We start from the raw sequence: 17045 nt of genomic DNA, 5'->3' as shown, positions 1-17045 counted from the left end.
AAATTTTTTAGATTCCATAAAAAATCTTTAAACTGCTAAGGAATTATTTCTAGATCCCTGTCTTCACACAAATTGGTTACACAGATCTATACTCAGATTACACAAATTTATGTTCAAGTTATATAAATTTATATTCAGATTATCTGCGTAATCTGCGTAATCTGAACATAAACCTGTGTAACTTGAACATAAATCTTTGTAACTTTAACATGGACCTACGTAATCAATCTATGTGGACGGCAGGAACCTAAAAATAACTCCTTAACAATTCAAAAAATTTTATGAAATCTAAAAAATTCAAAAATTTAAAAGTAATTTCAAATTTATCTAGGGACATATAGATAATTTTTTCATTAAATAACCATACATGCTTTAGTTTTCTCCTTTCTTTATCGATTCATCCGTCATTCTCTGCAACATTTCTTGATTCACAAGGCTACGTCCATGCCTTAATTCTCACATCACACCTTCCACCCGAGGCCCAACCCAATCACCCCATAAATAGGGGTCCTCTTCCCCCTTCTTCCCTCAAGTCCATCACTCTCTTTCCCAGCTCCAAAAAGTCAAATCCCCCTTCAAGCCAATAAGCAAGAAAGCAATCATGTTGACCAAGTCTTCCCTCCTCGCCCCCTTCATCCTCCTGATCTTTCTCATTGCCTCCTCTCTCGCCGCTGATCCCGATATGCTCCAAGATCTTTGTGTTGCCGATTTGAACTCCCGTACTTTCATCCTTTCTCTTGTTAATTAACACCATAATACATATATTCCCGTCTTAGTTTTAATATTTTAGTCCTTTTTTTTTTTTTTGTGCTTTTTAGGATGAAATTAAAAACACATGCATCAAAATTAAACACAATAATTAAGCATGTTTTGGCTATTAATTGTAGCAATCATGCTTCTGATGATTGACGATGCATGCACTGCAGCTGTGAAGGTGAACGGATTTGCATGCAAAGCCAACGTGAGCGAGGGCGACTTCTTCTTCAAGGGACTGGCCAACCCAGGCGCCACCAACAACACTCTGGGATCCCTGGTGACGGGGGCCGACGTGGGGAAAATCCCGGGGCTCAACACACTTGGCGTCTCCATGGCCCGCATCGACTACGCCCCTGGCGGGCTCAACCCTCCCCACACCCACCCCCGTGCCACCGAGATAGTCTTCATCCTATACGGCACCCTCGACGTCGGCTTCATCACCACCGCCAACAAGCTCATCACCAAGACCATAACCAGGGGTGAGGTCTTCGTCTTCCCCCGGGGACTCGTCCACTTCCAGAAGAACAACGGCCATGTCCCAGCCTCCCTCATCGCCGCCTTCAACAGCCAGCTCCCAGGGATCCAAGCCATCGCCGCCACCCTCTTCACTGCCTCTCCGCCGGTGCCTGATGTTGTGCTTGCTCAGGCTTTCCAGATCAGCACCAAGGAGGTGGAGAAGATCAAGGCTGGCCTTGCTCCCAACAAGTGATCATATATGTACGTAAGAGAGATATTAGACAGCTTGCATGAATTTGCCGTTCGGTTTGTTTGCGAGAAGTTTCAGACTTCAAACTTACGAATTGTTGTGCGCGTTCGTAACTCTTGGCTTCTGGTTAGTTTCTTTGGTGCTGTTCTGTAACGTCACTTTGTTTCAGGGAGGATGACGGAATAATAACGTTCTATATATATATTATATAATATACGGATCTCAAGTGTGCCGATTTCATTTCGATCTGTTTCTCCTGTTTCTGGAATATAGGCATTAATGAGGCTCCCATCTTAACCACCAGGAGCGCGATCACGACAGCAAATGGAAAGATGGCCACTACCTCATCCGCCTTTGGATTTTGACGTTGTACGTGCTCAACCGATGATGGCCCCAGCCCCACCTAAAATAAAGGCTTACGTACCTCCCATTTCTGTCGTGACCTCAATCGGTTGGATCGTGTTTTGTGCAGCTCTCGGAGCGCAATGGAGTATTTCTTTCATCCTCATCAAGAGATCATAAAGTCGATGTCGTGCTTTAAAATCTATACAAAATATAGTCCAATGATTGAAATTGCAAGGAAAGATCAATTATTTTTTTATGTAAAAAATATAATTCAATTTTTTTTTTTTTTAAGCTTTAACGCAAGAAAAAAAAATGTTGAAAAGGCATGTGTATGGCTGCATAGACACAAAAGAATTTCGTAAAGCGTGAGCAAGATGGGATATCCAAATTATTATCAAAATGGTAGGATGAGAGGGCCTATCATGCCAAACTTAGAACATAGGTCAAAAGGAATGAGAGAGGTGTGCCTAATCTGGAGGCTTGATGGGTGAATCTACCAGATCGTTCAACTTTTTTAGACACAGAGTACAGGGCCTGTCTATAAATAGTGACGCTTCTTCAGTTGCTATCACTGTCGGTAAAAAAAAAAATATATATATATATATATATATCAATGTCTAGTCTTTATTGTTGTGTTTCTTTGGACAGCTCAATTCATGCTACCATCCAAATCATCAAGAAAATGAATGGTCATCCAACAGATGTCAACAATGGGGGCTGGGCAAACAAACTGTTACGATGGCATGTAAGTGGGTTATCATTGTGTCTAAACATGTAGAAAATATATTATACGACTAGAAATAATATTATTGATAAAGAGAAATTAAAATCTTGATTCCATATTATTCAACTTTATTGCATGCAAAGTTTCTTCCTCACGATCCCCTTGTTTTTGCGATGCAAGAAATGGCCCCACAAAACTTTCTTGAGGGATTGCATAGACATTGAAAAATAGCAATAAAACAATAAACCTTGTTGCCATACTCTTCAACCTTTTCATTGGGAAAGGGAAACAGAAAATTAATTATGCTCCTCATTTTATGGCTACGAATGATTCAATAGGACATAATTAGAATTTTCTCAATACTTTATTTTTTTTTTTTAAAAAAAAGGAGACTAATCTCTAGGGATGATAAAATCAATCCGATCTGATAGGTATGCACCCTATCCAAATTTGATCAAATTTGAAAAAAAGAGTTTGACCAGGTTTGGATTCGAATTTGGATAAAACTCAAAAAATATAGCACGAATATGAGTAAGTATAGGTAGTGCTGTTTTCTACCCAAATCCAAATCCGAATCTGATCCGAATCTATGGGTATAGGTAATATTCGAACTCATATTCGAATATATATATTTATAATTCTGTTTTGATAATTCTGTTTTGGTTGATAATATGCATAAAATTATTTTAATTATTTATATGTTCTATGTTGAATTGTAATTCTATTTCTATGTTTGATTTCTATAAATCTGCACTTATAAATTATGTTCTATATTGAATTGATAATTTTATTTTGATTGATAATATGCATAAAATTATTTTGATTGTTTATTTTTTTGGGTATGGGATTGGCATGGGATGTGTATAGGTTAAGTATGGAGAAATGGATTATCCGTAGATATCTCCGAACCTATTGGGTATGGAGATGGGTATCTCTTTTCTTACCTGATCGGATATCGGATAGTATTTGAGTATAGAGTATTAAGTTCAAATTTAGAGATGGATAATATAATACCCGATCCAAATCCTACCCATTGCCATCCCTACTAACCCCTAGCTAACCATCCAAGCATTAAAGAGATTCAAACCCAACTCATTGTGAGTACTACAGCCAAATAACTTTTTTAACTGCACAAGCCAGCGCTAATAAGATTATCTCAAAATTAAGACTAGCCTATGTGTTTCCAATGATGCGCCCAAAACATTAATTCGTGAGAATTCACGACAATGTCTTTTTTTTTGGTGAAGCTCTCCATATTAAAAAAACTTGTCTCAAGGTCGAAAATCATGTACCATCCTAATCAAATCACCCTAATAAGCAAGGTTGTGCTTGGTTACATAATAGACAAAGATGAGATAGTTATTTGTATTCTCCAGTATTCTTTTAAAAAGCTTCTTCTTTAAAGTCCCAATATCTATTTTTTGAATTTTTGTTACCTAATCTTTCTAAGATGAAAAACATGATTTAAGGGAAAATCCGTTTTGAATAGTGCTTGTTTTCCCGACTGTTGTGCTTTGAGATTATCGCTGCGGCCCTATTCCCCTTGATCGTCAGCGATCCGATTGGCTGTAGCGAGCGCTGTCACCAAAGAAGTATGGTAGATATCCCTGTGAACTACGCAGGGACCTCTAAGGCAAGAGCTAAGCTAGATTTGAGTTGGTGAAGGGCGATGCAAGGCCGCACCATATGGATCTCACTAGAGCCTTCGCCAAAGAGGTGGAGGATCTTATGAAGTGGTTTCCAAAACTGGTCCACTTCTCAGAGGAGGAGTTGAGAGAGGAGTCAGCGAGTTGGGCGGCCTTGGCAGTGGTGGCGAGGAGCTTCAGTCAGAGGTGGTGATGGAGATAGTGGCGAGGGAGTTCCGGCTACGAACAAGGGTTAAAAGTGAGGTCACTATAAGAAAATAAGATATTAGCGATGGCCATTAGCGATGGCGTTTCTCCATCACTAATAGGTAGTATTAGAAACGGCATTACCGACGGCAAGTTTTCCATCCTCAAAATTTTTTTACCGACGGCTATTAGCGATGGCTGAAATACCGTCACTAATAAGAGTTTTTAGCGACCAACAATCACGACAAAAAAATAAACCATCATAAAAAAAAATATATTTATTAAACTTATTAGCAACGACCGGCACTATTAACAATGGATTTAGCAGTCGTAAATATCATTTAAAATTTTTTTTTATTTATTAAACTTATTAACGACGGCAGAAAGAATATTAGTGACGGCAATCGCTGTCTCTAATAATCATTAGTGACAGCACTATTGGCAACGAAACTTGCTGTCGTAAAAAATATTTTTTTTTTATTTATTAAAATTATTAGCGATGGTGGGAAAGTATTAGCGACAATATATGCCATCGCTAATGATTATTAGTGATGGCACTATTAGAGATTTAATTCGTCATCGCAAATTTTTTTCTATTTTTCTTTGAATATGACATAATTTTAGAATTTAAAGTCCATCTTCATCATTCATTATCTAAATAATTATCGTTAGAGTATCATAACAAAAAAAATCATCTCGATCTGGTGACCCTAGCTATGTTGATCAATAAAATTTATTTTCGATGACCACGAACGATCGCATGATGATCTTATAGACAGAGACCACCGATTGATCTAAAAATTTACAACGATGATCTCGATGATGTTTATAGCACACTATCAAAATTTTACTTCAATTAAAAATCATTATTATGGTCAATTTAGTACAAAATAATTTTGACCATTAAAAAAAAAGAGTGATCAAAAGGCACACAGCGTCCGATTAAGATGATTTTTTAGATAAATAATTTTTGTTAATATTTTAATCATTTATATGGTGGTGATCATAAAATTCAAATCATACGTATGTGAATCATCCATATTAAGTATATCTTACAAAAATATAAGTATAATTACTTAAAGATTTTAAGAATGAGTTTCAAGAGACATATAGTTTTGGATCGTTCATACACGTGCTGTTTGAATTTTACGATCACCACCGTACAAACGATCAAAATAGTAGCAACAATCATTTATCTAAAAAATCATCTTATAATCAGCTGCTTGACCTTTTGATCACTCATTTTTATTTAACGACCTAAATTATTCCTTGCTAAATTGATCATGATAATGATATTCGATTAAAATAAAATTTTGATATTATGCTATAAATACCATCGACATCATCGTTGTAAGCTTTCGGATCCATCGATGGTCTTCATCTATCAGATCATCATGTAGTCATTTGTAACTGTCGAAATCAAATTTTAATGATCGACATATTTAGGACTATCAAATCGAGACGATCTTTTGTGATGATACTCTAACGATAATTATTAAAATAATAAATAGTGAAGATGAATTTTAAATTTTAAAATTATATCATATTAAAAAAAAATAGAAAAAAATTAGCATGCATAAAACTTATAATGGAAAGGGTTATTAGCGATGGCTTTTAGTGATGATATTTTTGCCATCGTTAATAGTTGTATTAGCGATGAAAAACTGACTCGTAGCGACAATGAAAATCGTCACTAATAAATTTAATTTTTTTTAAAAAAAAATTTGATAATAATTATAATTTAATTAATTAATTATCGACGGTCATTAGCAACGACTGCATTTATCATCATCAATAATTATGAAAAAAATTATTTAAAAATTATGAAAAAATATTTTTTCTGATAAAAGTATTAGCGACGGCTTTAACGACGGAATGCCATACTAATACTTTTACCGACGGCATTAGCAATGGCCACTTTACCGTCGCTAATACTCCACCTATTTACCATCCATCGGGGGAAAAATTTTTCGCTCATATGTACCTCATCCTCTCCCCTTCCTGCAATTCTCCTCTCATCGGTGCCCAAACCCCCTTTTCCTCCCTCCCCGCCCCATCCCTCTGGCATCCTGCAGCCCCAAGCCCGCATCCCTCCACGCCTGCGGCCGCCTCGACCCCATCGGCCCCAAGTTTGCGTCTCTCCATGCCCACGGCTGCCTCGACGAGGTCGGCTCGACCCCGTCGGCCCCAATGTCGTCAGCCTGACCCTGCGGCCCCTGCCCCACCACCCCAACTCACGGGCCCTCCCTGCTAGTCTGACCCCATGGCCCCGACCTGCACCGCCTTCCCACGGCCCCGCCTCCGCACCTTTGTTTCTATGACTGCATCCTTGAGCCGCCACCTTGACCCCGCGGCCTGCCCTCGTGGGACCTACCCCAGCACCCCTAGCCCATGGCCCCAATCTTGCGGCCCGACCACACGGCCTCATCTCTGTGGCTGCATCCCCGAGCTGATGTCCCCTCGCCTCTCAGTCCTGTGCGCCAGCCCGTGCCTCAGTCCCTGCACGGTAGCCCACCTTCTATTACGAGGATTAGCAATGGCATTAGTGATGGCATTAGTGATGGCATTAGCGATGGCTAATGCCGTCACTAAAAGTTAATTTTTTTATTTAAATTATATTAATTAAGTATAATTAGATATTAAAAATTAATTAAATAAATATTAATTTAATTAATTAGTTAGATAATTAATTAATTAATTAGAAGCACATGACTTGTGTCTCTTCATGCAGAGTGCTCGGTTCGAGAAAAGGTGCCAAACAGCATTGCAAACACGGGGCTGGGTTGTGCCCTACGCGCTCAGGCCTCGAGTCCCAGCTGGCATCCAAGGCATCCAGCCCTCGCATGCCATACATCTTCAGCCATGTGGGGTGGGGGGCTCGGAGAGGCAGTCGGAGGCTCGGAGAGGCTATGATGACTGTCTGTACGAGATGCACCTAAAGAGTCTAAAGAGAGATTGATGGAGGTAATGCATTTTTCTTCTTGTTGTAGTTACAGGGCAAACTTGGATGGCCAGTTACATCGCAGACAACTGCTTGCAGCCACCTCATGGTTAAAGGTGCAGAGGAACTTGCAATGCCTTATTTTCAATGGCAGATCTGAGCTTTCTTCTTTTCCTCTTTCCCTTGTTTACTTTGTTGTTCTCTAATTTAAGTACTGCTTTTAAGTTTCTATTTTATTTTTTTTTTTAAATTTCTACTCTTAGTTTTCGAACTAGGCTCGGGTAGGGATGGGGGCCTCAGGAAGGCGGTCGAGGGCTCGAGGAGGCTGTGATGACTGCCTATGCAAGATGCATCTAAAGAGTCTAGAGAGAGATTGATGGAGGTGATGTATTTCTATTCTTATTATTGTAGTTGCAAGGCAAGTTTGGATGATCTGTTATATCGCAGACAACCATTTGCAGCCACCTCATGGTTAAAGGTGCTGAGGAACTTGCAATGCCTTATTTTCAATGGTAGATTTGAGCTTTCTTCTTTTCCCCTTTCCTTTGTTTACTTTGTTGGTCTCTAATTTAAGTACTATTTTTATTTTATTTTTTAAAAAAATTTTTGCTCCTAATTTTCAGACTGGGCTCAGGTAGGGGTGGGGAGCTCAAGAAGGGGCTAGGGGCTCAGAGAGACTATGATGACTGCCTGTACGAGATGCACCTAAAGAGTCTAGAGAAAGATCTATGGAGGTGATGCATTTTTGTTCTTGTTGTTGTAGTACATTGCAAACAACCGCTTGCAACCACCTCATGGTTAAAGGTGCAGAGAAACTTGCAATGCCTTATTTTCAATGGCAGATCTGAGCCTTCTTCTTTTCCTCTTTCCCTTGTTTATTTTGTTGGTCTCTGATTTAAGTATTGTTTTTAAGTTTTTATTTTATTTTTTAACTACAGCAAGTTGGTTTCTAATCATGATTCCAAACTCTTTTGCATACTTATCATAAGAAAATCTGTAATATTTGGACTCGAGATGCACACTTGAAAGGTAGAATCAAGTTTTTTAGTTTTAATTAACTTAGTTACAGACCATTGGATTATTGGCCAACAAAATACATCATTTTAAATCTTGCATTGTCATCCATAATTATATAATTGAATCTTTCATTGCCACCCATATATAACTTCTTTAATGTTGTCCTTGATCTACGGAAGATGGTACACCACAGCAGACCTATCGCTAAACCCGCCAATCGATATCGATCCTCCATCAGAAAGATCAGATATTATATAAGATTGTTAGTTGGCAACTGCAATATATCAGCAGAAAAATAATTCTCATCCAGCAGTACATGATAATATGTTGGTCTGCTTTTATGAACATGGTACAAAGTTAAGATATCCCTACTCCAAGTATTCTCATCCAGCAGAAAAGCTATTTTTGCTTATGCTAGTTTTTGATATGTTGAATTTTGAAGATCATACTATCCGATGCTAATGTTTCTGGGGAAGGAGAACATAAAATCATTGCATTTATACGGCTTCAATGCAACCATCCTAATTATAACCAAATTTGCATCATTGCTTATATGGTCTGACTGCAAAGATAGAAGTCAAACTCTATCGGATGATAAACACTGTCAACCACAGTTCCTAATCAAACTATTATAACGTTACTTCCTACACCAAGCATACAAAATACCACGTTATTTTTATGAATGTGATACAAAATTAAGGTATCATGATATACAGTTAAATAAATATAATATATAGTTATTTTATTCTGGTATACAGTTAATCCAATATGATACATAGTTATTTTATTATGATATACAGTTAATCTAATATGATATATAGTTATTTTTATTTTCAAAAATTATAGATCATGTCTTTCCAAGGTCGGAGCCATTACAACTGAGGAGAGAGCTCTCATATAGCCAGCTCGCATGATTCTGCATCTCTCACACCAGATGGTAAACTCTAACACTTTAGATATTTTGGTTTATATTATTTTATCCTTTGCTAACTAATATAATATTCTTTATATTAGATATTTTATACTTCGGTTCGAACGACAGAAGGTCACCAATAATCTCATAGTCACATGCAGTAGCGATCGACTCCCAGACACAGTGTCGTGGTTGAGGATCCACTCGGCTAGCAGCACCTCTAACTCGACTGGAGGATAGATAGCTCAACCATGTTCAGAGCCACTCATAAATACTACAACTTCAATTAATATGTTTAGAATTTAGTCATTCCAGAGTTAACATTTATTTTTCAAAATCAATTTTGTAGTACGTTTAGAGAGCCTGGAGTATCTCGTGTGGTTATCAGCACCATCCGATGCTTGATGTCGGGGTCGATGAATGAGTTCTTCAGTTGGCCGTCTGAAGCTCGTGATGTAGTCTAGGAGATATTTTGAGTAAGTCAGAAATATTTAATTTTTAAATTTATGGTATATTTATATTCTACTTATTAATATATGCTTCGATTCTATCTTGCAAGAGTATTATCGATTTGAGACTCCCCAGGATGAGGAGGCTGATCGTTGGATCTTCGATGAGGTGGCCACACGGAGGCTTCGAGATGGCATCTATAGCCTCGGACAGTCTGCCATCGAGCATTCTGGTTCTCAGTCACCATCAGACTGAAGGTCCTACGGGGATCACTGGATATGGACGGACGTATGGGAGGCCCTCTGTGATTAGTGGAGCAGTGAGAAGTATTTCAATAAGTGACAGAGGGCCCGACAAAATCGAACCACCCAGCAGGATCTGATCAGGCACATGGACAGCTCCGTCGGTACATATATTGTGGCCGACAGACTAGTAAAAAATCTATATCAAAATATTTCACTAGAATTGTGAAAATTTTTATATGTATGCTTTAATTAATTTAATTTTATTGTTTACTTATTGTAAATATGATAGTTGGATGATCCACTAGGTCAGCTGCAGTTGTGGGAGGCCACACACCAGTCTAGGAGAACTGGTGATTATTTAGATTTTAGATTGCGACAAATTACTGTAAAAATTTCAAACTATATTTATTAAGTTATTACAGGATCTAATATATATATTAGAACTAATATATTTATGAACTGTGAAGGTGAATTATGTGGAGTATGTTGTTGCACGGCACGACGATGACCTATCCACTCAACACCTCCGTGACCTTGAGGGACGGCTCAGGATCATCAGAGGGGTGAGTAGGAGCTGGGTCATAGGATACGGCCATAGCTTCGACCCTCTAGTGGCTTGATACTCTTTGACGTCCTCACAGGTCTCGACGTCCCAGACTTAAAGTGATGTGTACGTGGAGGAGATCGTGTAGAGACTTCTGAGCTAGCAATCTCAGAGCCTTCGGAATGCCATCCATGATACGATCATGAAGATTCTTTAGGATTCGCAACTATGTGACCTGCTAAACTCATTATCTCAACCATCACATTAGGTAATTCTATTAGTAAACTCTTTTACTTGTTTTAAGTTTTTATATTTAGAAGCTTCACATATTTAGACTTGTGTCGGAGAAAGAGATCTGGAGGCTAAAAATTTAATCTAACCATCCAATGATGGGTTAGGGGTGTCTATAGTTCTGTATCATCGAATGAAATGTGTAGGAATAATTTATTCGAGAATTGAAAGAGTGTATCGAAAGATATGCTTATATATCGAAACTTATTAATAATATTTTATTTTTCTTAGTTTCAGGATGATGGGACATCTAGCTCTCATCCACCAGCTACTGGAGAGGAGAAGGAGGACGATGAGGAGGATCTGGACTGATTTTTTTTATTTTGATGCATTATATTTTTTTGATACTACTTATAAAATTATATAATTTATATTTTTAATATAATATAATTAATTTTTTATTTGTGATTATCATATTATCTTTGGATTTTAATTATAATAGATGTTAGGAACCATAATTGATTGTGATTAATTAAAATAGATTTTAAAAAAAAATTATAAATTTTTAAAAAAAATAAAATTAACTATTATCGATGGCTTTAGCAGTCACTAATAACAAAATATAAATTTTTTTAAAAAAATAAAATTAAATATTACTCACAACATTAGCGATGGCTGACAACATTAGCGATAACAAAACCATCGCTAATCATTCTTAAATTTTTTTAAAAAATAAAAAAAATAATGATAAAATTTAGCCATCGCTAATGTCATTACTAATACCAATTATTAGCGACGACTAGAAAACTCGTCGCTAATAAAAGTAATTAACGATTAAATTTTTTTTAATCACCAATTAGCGATGGTGTGCCATCGTTAATAGTATTAGCAACGGCAAAATGACTATTAGCGACGGTAATTAACTATCGCTAATAGTCAGATTTCTTATAGTGGGTTGTGGGGCACGGGCTGGTGAAGGGGTTCTATCTCTTCAGATTTAAGAGGGTCAGAGAGAGGGATTGGGTTCTCAAACATCCTTGGGTGGTTACCAGATAAGTGGTGGCGGTGGAGCCCTATCGTCCGAGATTCTTTCTGACAGAGGGAGCCATCAGCTTGACATTGGTGTGGGTCCGACTATTGCGGCTTCCGATGGAGTACTAGGGTGAGGCGGCATTGCAAAGACTTTTGCATCGGGCTGGGGAGTTCTCCTCAGTCGACAACTGCATAGTAGAGAGAAGGAGGGTTGGGTTAGATTGGGCTTACATGAGGATCGATTTCTCCTTACCATTGAGACCAGGAAAACAAATCATGGGCCTGATGGTGTCCTTCTGGCAAAGGTTCATCTACGAGAACCTTGATGGCCTTTGCCTCCGATGCAGATGACTATATTTGTCGGAGGTGTGCCTGATGGGTGGGGAAGGAGGTGCCTTGGTGGTGGGTCTGAGCTTGGAGACGGATGCTCCAGTTGAAGGGCAGGGGCTGGTTGCAGATGCTGGTGGTCCACGCTTGGGGGCATCCATGGCTAGTGGCCGTCTGCCGATGGTAGCTTGGGTCAGAGAGACCAGTCAGCTTCAGGAGGAAGGAGACTGAGTCAACTCGGCCTGCTGAGACCACACTGAAGGTAAATCAAGCAGGCTCAAACTAGGTGGACTCGAGAACAGGAATGGATGGCTAGATCAAGTCGACTAAAATTGCACAACAGTGATTGCCCATCTATATCAGGCCCAACCAATGATCGGATCAGGCAGGATGGGCACTGAGATCTATGCAGATAGCTCCACAGGCCTGAGCCCTTACGCGGTCAGGCCCATGAATCACTTTAGCTTGGTATTGGGCTACAACGTAGGCGAGGGACCATCTACGGGTGAGTGGGTGGGTTTTACTGGGGCGGTCTCTTCCCAGCCTAAGAGGGCCCGACCCCCTGAATTTGATGTGGGTCGGGTGCCTATGAAGCCCATTGGGCAAAATTCTGGGACCAATGGGTCTAGAAAAGGACCTGCTAAGCTAAACAAGGCTAAAGACAAGGCTCTGATCCTCCCGAAGACCCTCATGAAATCAGCAGGTGGCACTGGAGATCCTGGAGTCTTCATCTTCTCAGCTACGACCTGGGAGGAGGGGAGGACCTTGGTCTAGCCAGAGGAGGTGGCATCTGATCCAAGGCCCCTAACTGAGGTGGGGCCTTGGATGCTGTTGTCCAACTGAGATAGGCCGTCTAGGGGGAGGGATAGTCCATCTGTGATGAATCTGACGGTAGCTAGATCAGAGGTAAATGCTCAAGCTAAGGAGGGTTCTAGTGCAGACTCCCTTTCCCACTAGCTGTCCGATGATGATGCTGATTTGGAACACTCAGGGGGTGGGGAAGCTCTCATTCCAATCAACCTTTGGCAGATTGATCCAACAGCATGGCCCTAAAATATGTGTCCTGCTCGAGACTTGGCTCTCTGGAGTGTGCTTGCATGAGTCAGACAGTGAATTTCGATGGTGTGGAGCACTTATGCAGTGGAGTCCAGGGGCCTATCGGAAGGGATCTTGGTGATGTGGATGCATGGTCCGATTAGGATGGATGCCTTTTACAAATATGAGCAGCAGGTAGCTTTAGTCATCTCAGAGTAGACCAGAGGACCTTGACTTCTGTTCGGAGTATACACAAACACTGAGCATAAGGAGTGGAGGGAGATGTGGTCTAAGATCTTCGGGATTGTGTCATAGGGCCCGTCCTTCCTTATCGCTGGGGACTTCAACTGCATTGTAGGACCCCACAAGAAGATGGATGATAGGCAGTATGCAAACAGTATTGATTCTAGAAAGTTTAGGAAGTTCATCGATGATGCGGATCTGATTGATCTTAGCCACTCTAGATTTAGATTCATTTGGTGCAATAATCGAGAAGGGATAGCTAGGGTTTGAGAGAGAATTGATTGGGCTCTTGCCACTACAGACTAGCTCTAGCACTTTCCTGGGCACTAGTCCAGCATCTTTCGAGGATCATGTTGGACCACTATCTGATTTTCATCACCACTGACGGCCAGCATATATCTAGGGGCCCGTTCAGATTTAAGAAGTTCTGAATTTTCTATCTGAAATCATGGGATTTGATTAGGGAGGTATGGAGAATACTGATTCATGAGGATGTACGGTACTGGGTGTCTCAGAGATTGAAACTAGCTAGACACAGACTCCTCCGATAGAACAGGCTTGAGGTTAGTAACATCTTCAAGTAGACTGAGGAGGTGAAGGCGGACATTGTGGAGCTATAGATGAGAGAGGATTAAGAGGAGGACCTCCAGAAGCCTAACTTAAGGGAGCTACGCTGCAAGCTCTTGGTGCACCACTCTTTGCTTAAACAGCAGGAGACACTATAGAGGTAAAAGTCGAGAGTGTAGTGGATTAGGGAGGGAGACAAAAATATCAGATTCTTTTACTAGTTCAACATAATTCGGAGATCTACCAATCGAATCAGATAGCTAAGAGAGAGCGATAGTATAGTAGTGGATGACAGCGAGGAGATCAAGAGACAGATCTTTTGGTTCTTCAGATCATGATGGATGGTGCCTATGGGCGAGGACACCCTCTTTCAAGGGTCCCAACTAGTGACTCGTATCTTCGATCAGAAGAATGAGATTCTGACTTATTTGGTGTCTACTGAGGAGGTGCGAGGGGCCCTTTGGTCCCTTAGGGAGGATAAGACTCTGGGGTTGGATGGGTTCCTTCCTCTTCTTTCATTGGTATTGGCCTATTATGTGAAGAGCGGTAGTGGAGGCTATGCAGATTATCTTTGACTTCAGAGGTATCCCGAAGGAGTGGAAAAAGACTCTGATTACCCTCATCTCAAAGCATTCAAATGTATCTAACTTGGGGCACTTTAGGATGATCAATTTTAGTACTATTCTCTACAAAGTATGTGCCATAGTTTTGATCAAATGGCTGAAGCAGATTATCCCTCATTTGATCAGTCCAGAACATGATGCTTTTGTGAGCGACCGATCCATCATCGATAATGTCTGACTCATCCAGGAGTTTTGCATGATCTATGGTATGTCCCTAGCTACTGAGGTCTCATGGTGACCAAGCTGGACATAGAGTAGATGTATGATCGATTGAGCTAGCGCTTCCTGTGGCAGATGCTTCAGAAGCTTGACTTCTAGGGTAGGTGGATTGATTGGATCATAGATTATGTGGAGCATTTGAGTTTTGCCATTCTAATCAATGATGCCCCGATGGAGTTCTTTCACTCGATGGCTGGACCACGTCAAGATTGCCCTCTTTTCTCTTACCTATTTATCTTATATACTGATGCTCTATTTTGGACGTTGAGAGCAGCGGTTCAGAGGTCGAAGCTAGAGACCTACTGGCTTGCCCCTGGCGTCCAACCTCTCTTGGCACCTTCTTTTTGTAGATGACTGCCTTTTGATTGACTGGACCTCGATCCGAAATGTGAGGTGTTTTTATCTATCATCGAGGCCTATTGTCAAAACTCCGACCAGTGGATGAATCTGCAAAAGTCCACAATCATCTTTTGCCCTAAGATGAAGATCTAGATAAAGCAGACGATTCAGAGGAGGCTAGGGATCTGGGAGCAGATCGAAGCTCTGATCCATCTGGGGGTCCCCATCATTGATCGACATCTTCGAAGAACCGACTGTAAACCTATGTAGCAGCAGGTCTAGGATCGTCCTGAGGGCTGGCAAGCCAACTCATTCTCTATGATGGATAGAATGACACTCGTGAGATCGATTCTGACTTCCATACTAGTATACCTCTTGGCAAACATAATTGTGTCGAGCTAGTGTCTTAGGTGGTTGGAGCAATTATTCTAAAATTTTCTTTGAGGCTTTATGCATGATTGTCATGGGCTCCACTTGCTATCTTGAGAGATAACCTACTAGCCTATGGAGGTGGAGGCTCGGGATTTAGTATTTTTTGTTAGGATAGATGCTTTGATCATCAAGCATGCCGTCATATTCCTCATCCAGTCGACTGTTTGTGGAGCAAGATGATGAGGGCTCGATATGGACCGTGGAGTCAGAGATCCAAAGTTCCAGCTCCTCGAAGCTATTTTATCATCTAGAAGAAGATTTGTGCTCACACTCTAATAGTTTTGGCTCAGGTCAAATGGTTGATTGGGGATGGAAGGTTGGTAGATGTTAATCAGGATGCCTGAATTTCTAACTTGCCTCTTTCTCGATGGCCGACTTACGTCAGTATGGAGATGGATGATTGGCTTCGAGTCTGTGACCTGCTCACTACAGACAGTAGGGATTGGAGAGCATAGGACATCGCCTGTCTCTTCAGTGGCCCGCTTGTGGATCAGATTCTCACCGTCCCGATTCCTATCCATCGTAGTCAGGACGAGGGTGTGGGGCCTTTCTTGCTACCCGAGAGCTCCCATGAGAGATCTATCTGAAATATGCAAGCCTACAATGAGTATCAAGATTGAGGCAGCTTGGATCTAGAGAGTGGCTGCTCTTTCCAAGGTGAGGCTATTTTTTTGGAAGGTTGTCTAGGACCAACTTCTGATGTGCACTTTACTCAGTGACAGGGGTATGGAGCTTATGATCTCCCATCCAGTTTGCAAGTTGGAGCATAAGTCGATGGAGCATGCCCTCCTGCAATGTCTGAGAGCGAGGCTGATCTAGAGGAGGACGGGTGGCCAGTTGTGGGAGGTGAGCAATGATCCTTGGTTGAACCATTTTTTGGATGCAATCCACTAGAGTACTGTTGAGAGGTCAATCTATGCCTGGGGTGGAAGAATGGCGTATATTGCCTACCAGATCTGGCTCTCCAAAAATAGCTTGGTCTTCGAAGCAAAGGTGGTACCTACTCATCGAATTCTAGAGAGAGCCTTTTATTTGACCATCGAGTATAGCTGCTTTGACGCTAATGGTATGTTCCTTAATGTCTCTAATTTTTGGAGCTCTGATGCTGCTCCTGTAGCGATTTGAAGGATTATTTTCATTTTTTGGGATACCCTCTTTTGGGATATATCAAGGTAAATTTTAATGGCAGCATCAAAGATAGCAGGGGTGCTGCCAGTTTTATCATCTGGGGGTCGGATGCTAGATTGCTAGTGGCAAGAGGATTGTATCTCTTTGAGCCTTCTATACCGAGTGCAAAGCTTCACACCACATGGGCTAGTATGTCTGTGCCCAACAAGAGCTACGAGCTAAGAGGATCATCTTTGAGGACGACTCTGCCACCATGATAGGCTAGATTTAAAGCAATGCAATGCAGGTAGATGACCATTTACTCCTTTATGACATTCGGACTTGCCTTCAAGACTTCACGGTGGTTTTGGCTTAGCACATCTTTCGAGAGACGAATAGTATCGCTGATTGGATCAC

General features: G+C 40.6%; 1 protein-coding gene across 1 annotated transcript; it reads left to right on the top strand.

The window, feature by feature from the left end:
• The first annotated feature begins 497 nt into the window (after positions 1–497).
• LOC105035681 (germin-like protein 5-1) lies at positions 498–1676 on the top strand. Its single transcript, XM_010911332.3, has 2 exons — positions 498–719; positions 927–1676. The coding sequence occupies exons 1-2, from the start codon at positions 602–604 to the stop codon at positions 1463–1465; spliced, it is 657 nt and encodes a 218-aa protein (XP_010909634.1). The 5' UTR covers positions 498–601; the 3' UTR covers positions 1466–1676.
• Positions 1677–17045: the final 15369 nt, after the last annotated feature.

This window comes from Elaeis guineensis, chromosome 1 (genome assembly GCF_000442705.2).
Source record: "Elaeis guineensis isolate ETL-2024a chromosome 1, EG11, whole genome shotgun sequence".
NCBI classification, from domain to species: domain Eukaryota; kingdom Viridiplantae; phylum Streptophyta; class Magnoliopsida; order Arecales; family Arecaceae; genus Elaeis; species Elaeis guineensis.
The sequence above is the reverse complement of the archived record's forward strand: the minus strand, read 5'-3'. Positions and strand labels throughout refer to the sequence as shown.

Bases quoted from the DNA above. Each gene is read 5' to 3' on its own strand.
- LOC105035681 (XM_010911332.3), top strand. From the start codon at position 602: ATGTTGACCAAGTCTTCCCTCCTCGCCCCCTTCATCCTCCTGATCTTT. The intron at 720-926 runs GTACTTTCATCC...CATGCACTGCAG, and splicing joins TGTTGCCGATTTGAACTCCC to CTGTGAAGGTGAACGGATTT.